General features: G+C 37.5%; 1 protein-coding gene across 3 annotated transcripts; it reads left to right on the top strand.

Moving 5' to 3' along the window:
* The first annotated feature begins 2,063 nt into the window (after positions 1 to 2,063).
* On the top strand, positions 2,064 to 18,638 carry FBXO30 (F-box protein 30). Of its 3 annotated transcripts, none has more exons than XM_015137159.3 (3): positions 2,064 to 2,254; positions 10,400 to 12,446; positions 16,453 to 18,638. In XM_015137159.3, the coding sequence occupies exons 2-3, from the start codon at positions 10,416 to 10,418 to the stop codon at positions 16,654 to 16,656; spliced, it is 2,235 nt and encodes a 744-aa protein (XP_014992645.2). In that variant the 5' UTR covers positions 2,064 to 2,254; positions 10,400 to 10,415; the 3' UTR covers positions 16,657 to 18,638.
* Positions 18,639 to 18,927: the final 289 nt, after the last annotated feature.

Raw genomic sequence — 18,927 nt, 5'->3', positions numbered from 1 at the left:
CAACAGCAGAAATCCAAATTTGTTTAAGACAATAATGTTTAAAATAAACTTCAGCCACATTAAATTTAAAGGAGTTTGAGCAACGAACAATTCACGAATCAGGCAGCCTCCTGAGCCAGAGGAGGCTCTGAGACTCCAGCACAGCCACATGGTGGAAGATGATTTACGGACAGAAGAAGGAAAGTGACGTACAGAAAATGGAACTGAGGTATAGAAATAGCTGGATTGGTTACAGGTTAGGGTTTGTCTTATTTGAACGAGGTTCAAACAACTGGCTACATTTGATTGGCCAAACTCAGTGATTGACAGAAGTGTGGGCTATGGTCTGTTTACTCCTCCACTTATTATAGTTCACGGTGTACACAGAAACCTTTAGGCTGAACTTAAAATATGTAAGGAGGCTGCTTTAGGCTAAACTTGATTTAACAGTAACTAGGAATGAAGGTGAAAGAAAAAAAGGATTTTAAATAATTGTCTGGACACGGAAAATTAATGAGATGAAGGGGAAAAGAAGATAATGAGATTTCCAGCCTGAATGACTCAGCTTCAGGCGGGTGAGAGTGACCTTGTGTCAGCTAGATGACTTAGTGGAAGGTAAAGCCCCAGATCTCAAAAAGTATAATTAGAGATTCACAGAATTTTAAAGCTGGAAAGGGTTCTAGAGATAATCTATTTTAGATCCTTTATAAGAGGACAACTAAAGCAAAAGAAAGGTCTGTGACTCAATCCAGGACAGTAAGCATGGAGGGGGGCCATAGTGTAGCAGCACCTACATCCTCTCCCACCAGGCCATCCTGCTTGTTTCCCCATCCTGACCATGTAGCTCTCTGGACAGTGGTTCTCAAGGTCTGAACCGAGGACCAGAGCCTGTCTGCAGTCAAATTAGGCAAAATAAGGGAAACAGATAATTTTTCAAAAAGTTAATCATTTAAGGAATCAGTCTTTACTCTGTAATCTAAGTTCCTAACTCAGTCTTTGTTTTAATTTACGGATCTGAAAAACCCACAGGTCTGAGAGTCATTTCTCTGTAGGATAGCAAGTTATGTGTGAGCTCTCTTTCCCAAAGCACAACAGCAGGGCGTAAAGAAGCAGCCACAAAAAGGATGACAACAGTGTTTTCCTGGCTCTGCCCCAATCCCCACTGCCAGGATTACAGCCATCTTCCCTTTGTTGTAATTCTCTTGCCATAGGGGTGGGCAGGAGTCCCCGACAGAGGGGCGGGGGCGGGTGAGCGGCTCCCACCACCCAGAGCTCGGAATCACTGTCCCTCGGCCGTAGACCAAGGCTTGGTGGTGGCAGCTGGGGCGTGGACATCCATTCTTTGATATAGCCCTGTGGGATTTCTTTACTCCTCAGTCATAGGTAAGGTACACTGCAAAAGCGGCTTCAATCCCCCTCCCCAGCTAATTACCTTCCCGGAATGACGCCTCAGCCCCTCACAGAAGCAGACCCTGGTGGGCTGTCCCGTCTGAGCTCCAGAGAGGCTCTGCCGCCCGCCGGGATCCAGGGCTGCGTTCCGTCCCGGGGGACATAAAACCCGACAGGGGATAACGGGTCACAGCACCCTCCTGGCAGTAAGTCATGGGACTTGGGCACGCTGGGTTAGCCGGCGGGAAGGCCTGTGGCGGCAATCACCAAAGGTCGAGCAAGGGCTGACCCATTTCCTCCAAAAATGAGCCAAAGGGAAAGCAGTGCCCCGGAGTCAAGGTATCGGGGCTGCTTCTCCTTCAACTAGCGGCGGGAACAAGTCATGCTACTGGGGCCTGTTTCCTCAATTGTAAAATGAGGGGTCTAGGATTCCCTCTAGGAATGTAAGATTCTAAAATCGAACAGGGTTTGCTAGCACCGCCAGGGCGGAGCCTCACGGGGCGCCGCGGGAAACCAACGACAGGACTCGCCACAGCAGGAGCTCTCTCCAGACCCTACTCTAGCCACGTGGCTGCCGGGTCAGAGGGCAGCGTGCGCGTCCCCGCCGGGCCTGCGTGAGCGTCCCCGCCCAGCTGTCGGCAGAGGCCGGGCCGGGTGGGCGGGGCGCGGCAGGGCGCGGCGGGGCGGGGCGCGCCAGGAGGGCGGCTGCCTCTGGAGTAGGCCGGCTGGAGAAGAGAAAAGGCGGCGGCCCGGCTGGGGAAGAGGGGTGGAGGAGGCGGTCCGGACGGCTGTGTGGGGCACTGACCGTCGCCGGGACAGAGCGGAGCAGCTGGGCACGGCGTCCAGGGCAGCTAGGGCCTGGGCCGCGGTTCGGCCGCGCTGGCCGGTGAGTGTCGGGAGGCCGGCAGGGGAGGCCGGCGCCGTCCGCCCTGCGGTGGGGACCGAGGCGGCGGCTGGGCAGTTAGAGGCCGGCAGCCGGGATCAAGGCGCTGGCGCTGGCGACCGTGGGGTTGACGGGCCCGGCCTGGAGTGGAGGAAAGGCGGCTGACCCCGGTCCTTGCGCGTCCCGGGTCGGCCGTCCGGTCGCGCTGAGAAGGCGTCCGTGGCGCTGGTGTCCGCGCCCGGCAGCATGCCGGGCCAGCCGTTGAGGTCAGCAAATGGCGACTCAAGCCCCGAGGGTACCGACCTCCGTGTTCCCCCCAGTTTGTGTGTCTGTGTGTTGGGAAGGGACGAAGGAGGAGTTAAACTTAGGGAATCCTAAGCTTCTTGTTGAGTCTGGCTTTTAGAAACTTGGGTTCTTTGGGGACAAATGGGTTAAAGTAAGACTAGGGAGGCATCATCCACTGTCTGCACGGGATGAGCAAAGTTGGTAACTTTTCCATTCATGGAAGTGAGAGGTTCTTATCCTTAGCCTCGGTCGTTATTAAAGGGAAACTTCCTTATTTTGCAGACCTGAGGTTATTTGTGGTGTTCCACGACCTGCACCTTGGAACTGCTTTGCTTGGAAGGGGTTTATAGAGCGCGTGCTGAATTCGGAGTAATCTGCCAATATGTTTTTAACGTGTGTATTTGGGAGTATAGAGGCAAAGAGGCAGAACAGTATGTATTTACCATGATCCTAGTACTCCATTTCCCTCTCCCTTTCTCTTGTTTTTTTTTTTTTTTTTTTTTTTTTTTTTTTTTTTGAGCCCTGTCGTAAGTCCCAAATAAAAGATGCTTGGGAACGAATTGACCTTTTATTCCATTCCATGATTACTTCGTTGACTCTGATCCAAGATGAAGTTATTTATGGGCATTATGATATCGGTGTAGATTAAGTTAAAACTCTTTTAATACAAAATCCCAAACTTTTTAAATTTCCATTTGCTCAATTTCAATACTGTTTGTTCTTTAGAGACCTATGCAAATTATATTAACAGGTTTTGCATTTGCACATACTAAGGTTTTCCAAAGCAGTCCAGTTGTTGACATGGCAAAAGGAAAAGAGTAGCATAAAATAAACCTTTAGGGTTTTTCAGAGGGTTAGATTTCAATATGCGGTTTCCGCTGAATCACTCTTCTTAATGCTTAGTCACTGTTTCTCATCACAGAAGTTTAATTGGGGGTAACATGGTGTTTTGCTAACTTTTTAAATTGCCAATTTGTTTTTACCTAGCACTTTAGTGCCGTGACGTAACTTTTTTTTTTTTTTTTTTTTTTTTTAAATTCTGGTAATAGTGGAGTTCCGTGAATACTATAAGAGAACTGAGGTTTCCAGTATAGGCACACTTTAATGTATACCAAGTGTACTAGGTATTTAATTTCAATCCAGTATTTCTCCCGGTCTAGCATTGGGAGACTTCTTCTAAAAAGTGTCCTAATATATCATTAAAAAGCAATATTATATAGGTAATGATAGCGTGTATAGAGAGGTACCTTAAGGTCACCAAAATAGGCATTCGTTAATGCTTACTGTTTGATATAACATATTTCTAAGATGTGAATATTTTAATGGGTAAGCCCTATGCTATTCCGTATGATTTTGGATAAATCTTTTAATTCAGTTCCTAAGACTGCTTATTTGATAAAAGGAGTTAGTACATACTATGGAATGTCATTGTATTTGTAGAATTTTTTGACATAAAACAATTGAGTCAAAGGCTGTATAAAATATAAATTAAATTCAAATTCAGTGTGATGAAATAGAGGAGATTGGCCTTAAACAAGTTGCTTCTGTATTTTAGGTAGATAGATGTTAGATGCAGACAGGCGGATCAGTTAAAACCCAGTCTATGAAAATCTTTTTTTTAAAGAATGGGTAATGTTATTACTAGGTAGTTCTTCGTATGATTGCATTTAATTAATGATCTCATAAAAATAATTACACATACAATTTTTGTGTATGTAAGTGTGGCTGTTGTGCAAATCGAAGTACATCTGGTTTCTGAGAAGTACATGTTTATATCCTATTGGACATACACATAATTGTAAACAACCTTTTTAAAGTTCTAGGTTGTTTCCAGAGTAAAGTAACTGCCTCAAGGTCACTAAGCTGAGACTCCTTGGAAGCCCATTCCCCCATGTCATGTTACCTGTTTTAATAAACTGAGTTCTGCCATTTGGGTGGATTATTTTTATCTGAGTATCAACTCAAATAGGTTCTAGTCTGAGTATTAAATATTTATTAATACTATTTCAATTTCCTATGTAAGTCTGTGATCATTTCATTTGCTTATTTAGTGGAGAATATTGCAAATAGATATCGCTTTAGAATATGCTACTCATGACCATGACCATATTTAGAAATGAAGAATATATGTTTTGATATATCTGGAACAATAAAACGTAAAAAAAATCCATATAATTAGGTCATCCATTTTATAAATGAAAACGAAAGTTTAATAAAAGAATGTATACCTTGTAATCCATTTAGCCATTTGGGATTGAAAGCTAGTGCTTTGAGTTGGTAATTTAAGGATGTCTTTTTGATTTTGTCTAACCAGTGCCCCCCAAACCCACCTCTTTTTAAACAGTAAGATAAGATGCCTAACTGAGGTATAGATTTATTATCATTTTTTAAAGCTGAGTGCGCCTGATGAACAGATCAGTCAGTAGAGGTACTATGCACTAGTACCTCTGGACTTTACAAGGGATGAGATTTGCACTGGAAGAGCTGATAAGTGATTGCTAAATTTGAAATTTCATTTGTGGACTTAACTTGTAATAATGGTTAATTGAACAAATCTGTCTATAGTTTTATATCAGCCTTACATTGGAACAGTATATTACTGTTTTAAGTATATTTTATTTAATACCATGTTAATTGTAATATTAAGCTGTAGGCTGATAGCACTTCCTATTTTGAACTTCTTTTTCTCACTCTCTATTTCAGGCACCTTTGCATGTGTAGACCTTAATCTCTTCCTTTCTTTTTGAACCCAGTGCTTCTGTATTCATTTTTTTTTTTTTTCCAGTAATTGGTCTGCAGGTTTGATTAGGGAATTAAAATAGTAGAAATATATAAGGTAAATGCTTCTTCCTGTGTTTCTCATATTATTATTATTTAAGATTTTAAAACAATGGAAGGTTGAAACTAACTTTCTCTGATTTGCTTTTTTGATAGATGATTTGTCTAACTCCATATATAATGCCTGAAACATATTACTTATGTGCTCAACATATGTTTGAGCACCATTGACTTTTTATGGCCAGTACAGTGAAGTAATTTTGATTCAGTTTGATTGATGCCAGATCTGTAAGGTATTTTTATGTGGAATATGTAGTTTTCCATGAAATGAAGACTCGTGATTTGTCCATTTCATTATTTCCTTATAATTCTTCGTGTATTTAACACAAATGAGTCTCTAATTGAGGCAGAATTTTGAATGTAGGGAACATAAGAATGAATGAGATAGAGATGATTCTGACTTTCATGGAGCTTATAGTTTTCCTGTGGAAATAGATATTAAAGAAAACGATGACTTACTTAGAGTAGTCACTAGTATTACCAGGGAAAAAGGCAGTGTGTAATGGGTACACACAATAGGGGATCCATACCTTGTCTTTGGAGTATGTGGAAAAGGAACACATAAGCGGAGATTTAGGGTTGAGGCAGTAGGGGTGTGTGTAGAGGAAAAGATATGTGTATCTGTCTGTGTGTTAGAGGTAAAGGCAGACATTAGGAACAGCCTTGAAGCAGCAGGTTATTTTGAATACATTAGATGACTCTTATGTTTTAAAATCATGCTAATTTGCACTTCTTTATATTTACTTACCTCTTTATGTATTTTAATGAATTTTTAAAAATACTTTTTTGAGGTCAATGTATTTATGCCTTTAATGACAAGATCTCATTTCATTATATGGGAAAATGCCATGTCTTAGAACTATTTTTATGAATTGCTTGTCAGCCACTGAGTATAAGTTGGCAAAGAACTTCTCTTAGAGAAAATTGAAAGAATTGAAAACATTTGATGATTTACTAATATTTTCAGGTCCAGCGAAACTTTTCCAATAATTTAAATTCAAGTGTAAATTATTAGAGATGTTAGTTGTTTTCTACTGTGCCTGCTGTGTAACTGATAAATAAGAGATTGATGTTTTTAAACCTGTTCTACAGGATTTACAGGCAGTTGCAAAATACTTTATAAAGGCACGTTTAATTTGATCTAGTGGTCTTGATTAGGTGGAGGATGAATCTAGGGGAGTTTTAAATTCAATACTCAGAATACTCTTAGTATTGACTACTGTATTTTCTTAATTTTTTTCTTAATATAGTTAATAGGAAAATGGAATTGAAATTCATTCCTCATTTGTATGGCTATTTTAAGAATTGTTAAATTTAGTAATGTAATGTTCTGTACACTTATAATGAGCGTTATCTATGTAAATTATTCTTCAAATAATTTAAAACATATATATTCAAAGCAGAGTAAAATGCTATTAAAATTGGAAGAGACCAAAAGACTTTCTTGACCACAGGAGTGATTAAGTACTGGGATAAACTACAAGCAAAGTTGTGTAATCTCCATTACTCACATAATGTCTTAACATTGGATCACCAGTTACAGAAGTACCACCTTATGTTTTTAAACTTTTATAAGTAAACATACCTGTTATTGTCCATGGATGTTGATCGGACATGGAGCTAGAACGTATAGTCCTAGCTCTGCCACTTACTAGGTAGATGACCTTGGCAAATCACTTACTCTTTCTGAACCTCAGTTTCCTCCAGGTTGTTATAAAGACATGTAAAGAAGGATAAAATAGGCACATAATTACTGTTCTCTCTTCCTTCTAAGTCTACTTCAGAAAATAATAAATGTTATGAACTTGTTGCTATGAATGCTTTTTTAAAACCTTATTCAAAGGGGGATGGATAGTGTAAAAGAGACTATTTATTTGAAGCTTGACTACTTTCCTTCTACCTTTGAAAATTATGGCTGTTTTTGCTTTTAACTCAGACCCTGTTTCAAGCAGTCGCTATTTTAAGCGCTTTTGAATTAAGTGATATTTTTAAGATGTGTTTTCCCTGGTGGTGTCATGTGATGGTGTGTACAGTAACATAAAGTGTCCCTAAAAGTTCTGAGAGCACTGGTTACTTCTGTTGAAACTGCTTGTATTTTTAGGTTTCTCCCTTAGTAACAGTCAAGCTTGTAACCTTCAGCATGTGAGATCAGCTCAGTCTAGTTCTTGCAAAATAAGAAAGCTACAGCTGTTTCACAATCTAATCACTCAGTAAGATTTGTTGTAATTCTTAATAAAGTTTCTCTTTAAATGTCCGGTTAATTTACAAATGTTTGTCACTAGTCTTTTTCTATATGACTATTTTAGTATGTCTATTTTTATAGTTCTATACTTATCTTTAAAATTTATGAAGATAAACATTTAAAAATATTCAACTCATAATTTGTAATTTTTAACACAATTTAAAAATACAGTTTTGGTGTTGAGTATGTACCTTGTCTTTTCTTTGACATCATTGAACACCATAATATCAATTTGGAACTTTTCTACTGAATCAAGAAAAACTCTGTTGATGATGATTCAGGTACACTTTTGTTCTTCTAGTTTGAGAAAACTCATGCCTCAACTGGAGAAAAAGATAATAGCAATTGAGGAGTGATTAACTAGTTACTTGGAGCCAAGATAGATTTTATGGAAAAATATGTCATAGGGTTAACAATGTCTTATGCACTGAGGTGAAGAAAACAGGGTAAGAATCACCTTCCAGTCCAGAAAATTCTTGTCTACTACAATGCAATTTGATTTTGGAAATGTTGAACTGAGTTGCCCGTGCCATATACAAGTAGAAATATATCATAAGTAATCCATTGTAGAGAGTGAAGAGGAGTTTGAAAGAGGAATCTGGTAGGATGTATAGATGGATTTTCAGCATATGTGTGGTAATTGAAACTTTTGGAGAAAATGAAAGCACCCAGGGAGAATGTACAGAATAAGCAAAAAATGACACAAGCCCTGAAGAAATGCAATATTTAAGTAATTATTATTGAGGAATAGTTAAGAAAACTAAGGGTAGGAGAAAGACTGGAGTGACATCATGAAAAGTAAGAGGATGTAATAGTCCCAAAATAAGAGATTAGTCATCATCACGATACAGTGGCCACGGAAGATGGGGTCTGGAAAAATATGCCCTCCAGATTTAGTATTGAGGTTCTCAGCAGAGCGGTTTTAAGAGGGGTAGTAAAAATAGAGCCAGAATAGAGAGTTAAAGGACATATAGGAGATTAGAAGTTTTTTGGTGGTATTTTTCTTTAGAAAACTTGACTGGATAAGAAAAAAAAATGGTGGCAAAGGGCGGATATTATGTTATTATTTCAATTATTATTATCACTTTTTGAGACAGAGTCTCACTGTGTCACCCAGGCTGGAATGCGGGGGTGCACAATCATGGCTTACTGCAGCATTAATCTCCTGGGCTCAATTGAGCCTCCTGCCTTGGCTTCCCAAGTAGCTAGGATTATAGGTACATGTCACTATGCCTGGCTAATTTTTTTGTTTTTGTTTTGTAGAGAGAGGGTCTTACTATGTTGTCCAGGCTGGTCTTGAACTCTAGGCCTCAAACGACCCTCCTATCTTGGCCTCCCAAAGTGCTGGGATTACAGGTTTGAGACACCATGACTATTATTTCAGTTTTTAGAGGTTAAATAATCTTTTAAGTTTTTATTGCTAATAGGAAACACGCCAGTAAAGAAGTTGATTATACTAAAAATACATTGAATAGACTCACTAAATATAATTAAGTCAATATATTATGGTTAGACTTTTCTTTTTGATGTAAAACTTTTCTTTATAAAAGTTACAGTGCAAATTTTAAAGCAGGAAAGACTTAATCCATTCATGTTATTTTATAGAACTATTTCTCTGCTTACAATTCTCAGTGACTTCCAGTTGTAAAAGTGTGAACTCTTTAGAGCAGCATAAAGCACTCATTATGATTTGCCTTATTCCTTTCTGGCCTCATCTTTTACAGATACCTTGCATTTTTCCCTGTGATCCAACAATACTAGGGAACTTGAGGTTTTGCTAATTCATGCTTTTTGGTATTTGCATTTGCTATTACTTCAGCACTGAATTCCTCTCGTTTTTACCAGTTTACCCTCCCGTACTTAAGACCTCTCTTTCAAGACTACTGTGAATTATTCTCTAATCCCTACTCATATTGATTATTATCTTCTCTATTGGTACCATTTTACTTCTATCATATGGACCACATAAAAACGACATACACTTTTTACTGTCTTTGACATCTTGCTGTAGCTTTTTGAGAGGAGGCACCGTGACTTGCTAATCTTCATATTGCCACACCGAACACAGTGCCTGATCCATGATAAACAATAAATAGGCATTTAGTGAATGAATGTGACCCTCAAAAGTAAGTGATTGGCCCACAGCCACAGAGCTTGAGCTAGAACTTTTATTTTCTGGATAAATTCCTTGTATGTTCTAATTAAGACTTAATTTGTTGCGGAATTTATTAAGGCATATATAGAAGGAGGGATCAATAGATGAAATCTTAAATGAATTCATTTAGAAGGAATGAAAAGAAAACTTCTAATAAAGTTTTAAATACATTCATGAAATTCATACTGTTCTTTTTTAGTAATATGAAGTCTCTGCAATGTGGGGTACAATCAAAATCAGTTTAGTTGAAATTAGAAGGATAAAAGTGAAAACACTCTGAAATCTAAAATGCACGTTAACTTGTTTTTAGCATTATGTAGTATACAGTATTAGAATTTAAATCATATATTTTGAAACTTTTGCGCTTTTAGGCATATTGTTATATGGTATATAAAAATGAGCCCTTATGACATTCTATAGTATTGAATTGTTACTAGAATATAAGTGCTTACGTCCTTTCAAGACATTGATTATATGTAAAATTAACTGGTTACATATGTTTATTTTATATATGTCATCCTAAAATAAACCAAGATATTAGATACATTAGTGATTTAATTATTAAACGATTTTGAAAAATCAACAATTTTTTGGCTAACTTCTTATCTTTTTCCATTTCATCAACCAGAGCTGTGCTAGCCATTATGGAGGAGCAGCTGCAGCATTCCCATTGTGTGAATTGTGTCAGTAGACGGTGCATGACTAGACCAGAGCCTGGGATTTCCTGTGATTTGATTGGTTGTCCATTGGTTTGTGGTGCAGTTTTCCATTCTTGTAAAGCTGAAGAGCATCGACTTTTATGTCCATTTGAACGAGTGCCTTGCTTAAATAGTGACTTTGGATGTCCGTTTACCATGGCCCGAAATAAAGTTGCTGAACATCTGGAAATGTGTCCTGCAAGTGTGGTGTGCTGTACTATGGAATGGAATCGATGGCCAGTTAGTTATGCAGACCGGAAATCATATGAAAATCTAAGCAGAGATGTTGATGAAGTGGCACAATTGGATATGGCCTTGGCTCTTCAAGACCAAAGGATGCTCTTAGAATCCCTCAAAGTAGCCACCATGATGTCAAAAGCAACTGATAAAGTATCCAAACCTAGAGAACAAATCTCAGTTAAATCAAGTGTCCCAGAAATACCACATACTAATGGTTTGGTGTCTGTTGATGAAGAATCTTATGGTGCACTTTATCAAGCTACTGTAGAAACAACCAGAAGTTTGGCTGCTGCTTTGGATATCCTGAATACTGCTACAAGAGACATTGGCATGTTAAATACAAGTATCCCAAATGACATGGATGAAGAGCAAAATGCGAGAGAAAGCTTAGAGGATCAAAACTTGAAAGACCAAGATCATCTTTATGAGGAGGAGATAGGAGCAGTAGGTGGAATTGACTACAATGACACAGATCAGAATGCCCAGTCTGAACAAAATGGTTCAAGTGATTTATTATGTGACTTGAATACAAGTTCTTATGACACTTCAGCTCTTTGTAATGGCTTTCCTTTGGAAAATATATGTACCCAGGTCATAGACCAGAATCAGAATTTACATGGTGATTCAAAACAAAGTAACTTAACAAATGGAGACCGTGTGGCATCAGATGGCACTTCAAAACCTTCCAGCTCACTTGCGGTAGCAGCACAACTTAGGGAAATAATACCATCCAGTGCTTTGCCTAATGGCACGGTTCAGCATATCCTTATGCCAGATGATGAGGATGAAGGTGAATTGTGTTGGAAAAAAGTAGACTTAGGGGACTTGAAGAATGTGGATGTCTTATCTTTCAGTCATGCTCCTTCATTCAATTTTCTTTCTAATTCATGTTGGTCTAAACCAAAGGAAGATAAAGCAGTAGATACATCAGATTTGGAAGTTGCAGAAGATCCCATGGGCCTCCAAGGAATAGATCTGATCACAGCAGCGCTGCTGTTTTGTCTAGGAGATTCTCCAGGAGGTCGGGGTATATCTGATAGCCGCATGGCTGATATTTATCATATTGACGTTGGGACTCAGACTTTTTCACTTCCATCTGCAATATTAGCTACAAATACAATGGTTGGGGAGATAGCTTCAGCTTCAGCTTGTGATCATGCCAATCCACAGCTTTCAAATCCAAGTCCATTTCAGACACTTGGGCTGGATTTAGTATTGGAATGTGTCGCTAGGTACCAACCCAAGCAGCGTTCAATGTTTACCTTTGTGTGTGGACAGTTATTTAGAAGGAAAGAATTTTCTTCCCATTTTAAGAATGTGCATGGTGACATTCATGCTGGACTCAATGGCTGGATGGAACAGAGGTGCCCTTTAGCTTACTATGGTTGTACCTATTCTCAGCGTAGATTTTGTCCATCAATACAAGGAGCGAAGATTATACATGATCGCCATTTGCGGTCATTTGGAGTTCAGCCATGTGTATCTACAGTATTAGTGGAGCCTGCTAGAAACTGTGTGTTGGGATTACATAATGACCATCTAAGTAGTCTTCCTTTTGAGGTCCTGCAGCATATTGCAGGCTTTCTTGATGGCTTCAGTTTATGCCAGCTCTCATGTGTATCCAAGTTAATGAGGGATGTGTGTGGCAGCCTGCTTCAGTCTCGTGGCATGGTCATACTGCAGTGGGGGAAAAGGAAGTATCCAGAAGGAAATTCATCATGGCAGATAAAAGAAAAGGTTAGTGTAATCTTTACAGCCTTTTATTTGACATAAAGAGGGCTTTCGTAATACTGCTGAATTAATACAATTAATATCTTGTTGAGAAATTGACCATTCCCTAAAACTTACTAAATCAATGTGATGACAGAATTTTTTTAATGGAAATTAATAATGAACTAGGATAGTTAGAATTGTTTGCCATAATTATAGGTTTACTAGAACTAGATTATAATCTAATATGGCAGAGACCACTTATGTTTCTCAATTTTTCTATAACAACTCTTTTTTGTTTGGGTCCATTTTACCATTTTCTAATTTGGACTCCATCTGAAAAATTTGCATCATAAGATAATGGAGGAAGTAAGAAGAGGGTTTTTTTCCTGCTTGTAATTGTCTCTCCATTCTATGGCCATTTCGTTCTTAGGATTTGGTTGTTTCAGGTATAACCTAAATAGCGAGAGATGAGAAAAAGTTATAACTACGACTATGGTCATATATTAAAGTGACCAGAGGAACATAAATGGATGAATGAGGAAATGCTTCAGGCTCGTGTGAGAAAACAGTAGGGCAGTAGGATTTGATATTTTGGGTGGGGACTCGGTTTAGTGGAGTCCAAAGAAGTGATGCATACTGTATTGGAAACTTGAGCTGGAAATTTAGGCAGACCTAAGCAAATTCAAGCTACACCATTTTCCTTCTGTGATACCCTACTTTTGCTCAGCTTCTATTTGGCACTACTCAGTAGGACCTGGAAGGCATTACAGATATCTTTGATTGAAGGTGTTTTTTATTTTTGAACACTTACAATATGACACTTTTACATTTTATAAAGTGGAAACAATTGTGATAAACTTTACATTTAGTTGCACAGCATTCAAACTGGTTGCTTTATTTGTAGCACCTTTAGGTTTTCTTTCATTCATTGCACTGATTTTTCAGAATTCTACATCCACTTGGTTTCCCTGAGGCTTTGACCAATAAATGATCACATAAATTGTTTCATGATTTTTTTTTTTTCCCAAAAGGGAATTTCTGATGGCAGAAAGTTTCTACCACTTGTGTTTGTGTGTATTTTTGTTTTCCATATGATTTTGTATCTTTTCTTCCCTTTGGGATGGGACACTCTTAGTATGGTCTTTTTATCTTTGCCTACTAGTATTGACATATGGAGTGAAATGTTTTTTGGGGATTCTATAATCATTCCTGCAGAAAATCTCACCTACTCTTCAAATTTAACTCGCCATCATTTATATAGATTAGTCACACATCTGTCTCCTAGCCATTTGCTCCACTATACACAAGCATCTACTGGACATTTCCACTTGATTACCCTACAGCTTTCTCAAACTCAACATATCCAGCCTACTCCAGTCCTCCCCCTCTTAGTCTGAGAAAGTGGCACCATCATCACCAAGTTTCCTAAACCAGGAATTTAGGAGTTATGTTGACTGCTTTTTCTCCCCCCTTTGTTTTTATTCAGATAATCATGAAGTCCTGTTTATTTTCCCTTTCTCATACCTCTCAGGTTTGCTTCTCTGTTTGCACTGCCATTTCCCAAGTTCATTCCCAACTTTAGTAGTCTCCTAGACTACAACAACAGCTTCCTTCTAACTGGGTTCCTACTTCCATTTGGGCCCTTCTAAAATATATTCTCTACACAAGAGCTAATGTGATATGTATTTTCTTGAATACAGTTCTTACACTGTCACTGCAGTGCTTAAAAACATGTTTAATATTTGTTCATCACCCCGGGATAGAGTCCAGCTCCTTAATAAAACATTTGAGACTTTTCGTAATCTCATCTTTATCTTTTGACTTTCCTTTTCATTTTATACTGTAACCATGTTGATTTACTGACAGTTCCCTAATGTTTTTTCTTGCATTAAGTCTTTAAAGTATGCCATCCCTAATACTCACACTTGAGTACCTGCAATATGCTACTCAGTGTGCATTAGTACTTGTATTAACTTACATAATCCACTGTCCCCATTTTACAGACAAACAGAGGTTAAGTAAGCTTGCCAACTAATTGACTTAGGAAACTGGTTTCTCCATCTTTTGATCTTCATCTTTCTTGCTGTGTCCTGCTTACTCTTCAGGTTTTACCTCCTGAAGATAGCTTCTTGGCACCCAAACCCTGACACCTTCTGAGAGTTGCACTGCTCTGTGTTCCTGTGGTGCTCCATTATATACCTCTACTAAAGAACTCACTGTGCTGTTTTGAAATTGATTGATCAGTTTCAGTCACTAGACTGTAAATTCCTTGAGAAGTGGGACTCTCAGGGAACCAAAATACTCCCTTGCATAGCAGCTACTATGTAGTAGGCACTCAGTAAATACTTGATGCGTACTTGGATGAAAGATGGATCCATTACTAAGAAATCTTGTAATCAGCAGGGGGAGTCATACATTTTCTTTTGCCTGCTTTTCCTAAGTTTGCTTCAGCAGACTCTCAGTTGTACGGAAGTAGAGAGACTGCCTGTCTCCATTGAATCTTTCAGCTAATTCACCTGCCAAAGCTTAAAGAAAACTAATGCCTTTGTAGTTTTGTGAGCATAGGGAATGGTAAGGGAGGCTAGTGACATCTATACTATCACTAGGCCTTCACTGACTCCTGGGAAATTACTCCATAAAGGGTAATTGATCATAACCCTAAGGAGTATAGGGGGTACCCTTGTGCTGAACAATGGGGACTTTCTATTGCTAGTTGACAAATAATTGGTTTCCCACAAAATTTGAAGACATCTAGCCACCCCGAGAAGATATTACCTTGCTTTCCTGAGAAGCAATAAATGCTGAGGGTTTTGCTTATAAATCTGGCACTCTCTAAAGCAGGGGTGTCCAATTTGTTGGCTTCCCTGGGCCACATTGGTAGAAAAAATTGTCTTGGGCCACACATAAAATACACTAACTACAGCTGATGAGCTAAAAAAAAAAAAAAAAAAAATTCAGATAACGTTTTAAGACAGTTTACGAATTTGTGTTGGACTGCATTCAAAGCTGTCCTGGACCACATGCTGCTCACGGGCCCCGGGTTAGACAGGCTTGTTCTAAAGCATCTGCTGTTCAACGCATTGTAAACTGTTCCCTGTATCAACATTTGCCTGTTGATACACTTAGCAGGGATGCCTAGGCCTGTCCTGCCCCATTCATGCTTGTTATCTAGGTCTGTCCTGCTCTGCATTCATGCTTGTTACTAGTTCAGGTAGCTATATGTTTCATTTGTAAAGATGAGGGGCATGGGGCACAGTCTTTACTGGACTAATAATTTGACAGTGCTTTAGGGCCTAGAGCTGTTGAGGGGACAAAAGGGGAAGAAGCCAATATTTTTACCTACAGACATGAATAGGGATGGCAGGTGAATATTTTGCCTAGAAACATGTTTTACAATGATACGAACTAAAATAGGATCCACTTTACAAATATTATTTTTATATAAAATTTCAGAGCGATTTTGAACAAATCGAAGTACTTGAATATTATTAAGCACCTTTAGTACTTGTGAACAGCAGGAAAATAAGCTTGCCTTGGCATACATTATTCTAAGGTATTTTTTAGTACTGATAGTATAAATAGGAATGGGAGAGAAAAATCTGGAGAAAAAAAGAAAAACACTTGCATTGTATCTCCAGAGTGTGGTTAGTTCTAGATAGCCAGTTGGAGAGTATGAAAGAATGGTGTGCAGTACATAATATTTTAGGAAATGGCTCTGAATTTGTGCAGTTTTAATTTTATAAAAATCATTTGGTAAGCCAGATTGGGGTGTGATTTTTAATACTGAGTTTTGTCTTTTATTGTTTTTAAATTTATTGAAGTCATAATGTCATAGAAGTGATTTACCTTGTAAATATTTGACAGATATATTTGTATCCAAAAGGATTTGCCAATTTTTAATTTTATAGCTATTTGAAACTTTATATTGGATGCTTCTGCAATAGCAGAAATGTACGCAGTAGGAGCAAAAAGTGTGTTTTGATTCTCTACAGATTGACTTGTTTAAATCTAAAGTAGAATTTTCTTGTAGGTATGGCGATTTAGTACTGCATTTTGTTCTGTTAATGAATGGAAATTTGCTGACATCCTAAGCATGGCCGACCACTTGAAGAAATGCAGTTACAATGTTGTCGAGAAACGGGAGGAAGCAATCCCTTTGCCATGTATGTGTGTGACACGAGAACTCACTAAAGAAGGACGTTCACTACGCTCAGTTTTAAAACCTGTACTTTAAAAGTTGTAATTTTACTTGCACATATATGCAAGCACCTAGTATAATTTCTTTGTAATATGTGAAACTTTATTAATGTATTAAATATTACAACTAGCTAAATTTATTGTCACTATGTATATAATGTTTTGAAGTGACATCTATTTTTATAAAGTACTGTTTAGTTGGAAAAAGTTGCCTTAATGTTTGAAATGTGTGAAATTTTTGGAACTTGCTGGACAGGGTGATTTAATTTTTAGCCGCATAATTTTAAGAATTAGTATTTTCAGTGGTGTGCATATTTTGGTTCCTAAATTTTTGCTTCTTAAACTAAAAATATCCTGACCAATTTATTCCTTGTTTTCTGTGGGTTGCAACCCATGCAATCAAAAAGCAAAACTTTGACTCAGATTTTTTACAGCATAGGTTTTTCATATAAAAATATTCTCAATTTCTTAAGCACTGCCATAAGATCATTATAATGTTTTTGTTTTTTAGTGCTTCCCTATACAATTGTTAATGCACAGATGATCTCTAATATATACTTGCATATGTAAAATCGTAATTAAAGTTTGGTAATGCAGTTTATCATGTTTTAAAAATAATCCACAAAGATGTTTTTAATCTCATATACTTACAATTCAACACAGAGAGTGACCATGTGCAGCTTTCTTTTTTGTTAGATGCCACATCCAAAGACTCATCGCAGTGTGTTATATGACAGGACAATGCAAAAACAAGCAAACAAAAAGCAAGCCTGTGAATATACTGTAATTTGAAACTGCTCCTGGTATTACATATTTGCTGGATATCTAATGTTTTAAAAGAAAATATACCTCATTTTAAGTTTGAATTGGGCATATTGTATAAATTTCAAATATTCAGAATGCAAAGGGCTTAACTATTAAATTTTTGCCTTTTGATGTTTATAAACATTACAACTGTGTTGTTTTAAGACATTTAAAAACATGAAATTTGTTATCTTTTAAAATGACAATCATGTAGAAATGTGTTTTGGTTGACAATCTCTTTGAAACATTTCCAAGTTAATTTCCCATAGGCTTCACTACCAAGAAAGTAAGAATTGCATCTTTGCGTAATGGTCAAGGTATAATGGAAAAATATACCTATTCTTGAAGTAGTTTATTATAGTTTTCAAATTGATTTATACCATTATTAACCTGATGTGGTCTGCTTAAAAAATGAATATATCAGTGTTTAGATATAAATTGCAAAGGTGGGGATATATACTTAAACAATTTGTCTTTAGCATTTGGTAGTCTGAAATGGTGACAGATTGCTTGTTAAAATTGTGAAAACTCTGTTGTGTCCTCTCTTCCTACATTTGTCCCTGAGAGTGCTCTATGATTACTAGGTTCTTGATTCCCATATATGGCAATCAGGCAGAGGCGTTCCTTGGGCATTAGAGAGTTCCGAAGCTTAAGATTTGTTTTGGTTGGGTCAAGTCCTTAGTACAGTTGAAAAATACAGCATTAAAGACTAATCAATTGTTTTGTCTCACCAGTCATTTTAAATAGTAGAATACTTATTTCTCAGTGCTTAAAATTTCTTTTTCAACTGTGAGATTGAATAAGCAATCTGTATTTCTGTGAAAAAAACAGAAAAAATATATTAAATACCATAAAATATAACTCTGCCTTTTAAAGTTTTGCTGAAGAATGTGTCTGTGGTTAGGATAGCACAAGCATTAACTTTTGTTTTATAGTTATGCTTTTTAAAATTCATTGTTTTTAAATTTAGACTTCTTATTTCCACACTGGATTATGAGATATTTAATAATTTTCCACCTTATATTTCTTTTACACATTTTGCTGTTCTCTTTTTTGTTATTGTTATGCCACCATACCATTTTGTTAAAATGTTTTCTTTGTGAAACATTTGTTCAAGTTCTAATAAAATTAATATTTTCCCTTAACATGGCTCAATAACTTAAAAAGGTTCATTTAAATAAAATTTTAATACTTGTTTGACAAATTCCAACACAATCATATTGTTTCTGTAGTGTGGATTTTCTGCATGTCATGGTAGTTGTTGATTATCATTGCTCACACATGTTTTACTAGTGAACCTTAATTTTTTAAAAATATGAGACACTCATTACTTAGCTTTCTCTGATCATTCAGTGTCTCGAAAGTAATACCACCTAAGTTCACTGAAAGGCGGAAGAGTTTCTAGCATGGTTATATCTCTAAAAGTCATATAAACCATCTGTCTCTCCTCTTAAGTATGAAAAGGTTTGTATGTTGGCCTAATAGATTGTACTTTGAGAAGTCA

The sequence above is a fragment of the Macaca mulatta genome, chromosome 4, assembly GCF_049350105.2.
Source record: "Macaca mulatta isolate MMU2019108-1 chromosome 4, T2T-MMU8v2.0, whole genome shotgun sequence".
NCBI classification, from domain to species: domain Eukaryota; kingdom Metazoa; phylum Chordata; class Mammalia; order Primates; family Cercopithecidae; genus Macaca; species Macaca mulatta.
This window is presented reverse-complemented; position numbering and strand designations above follow the sequence as displayed.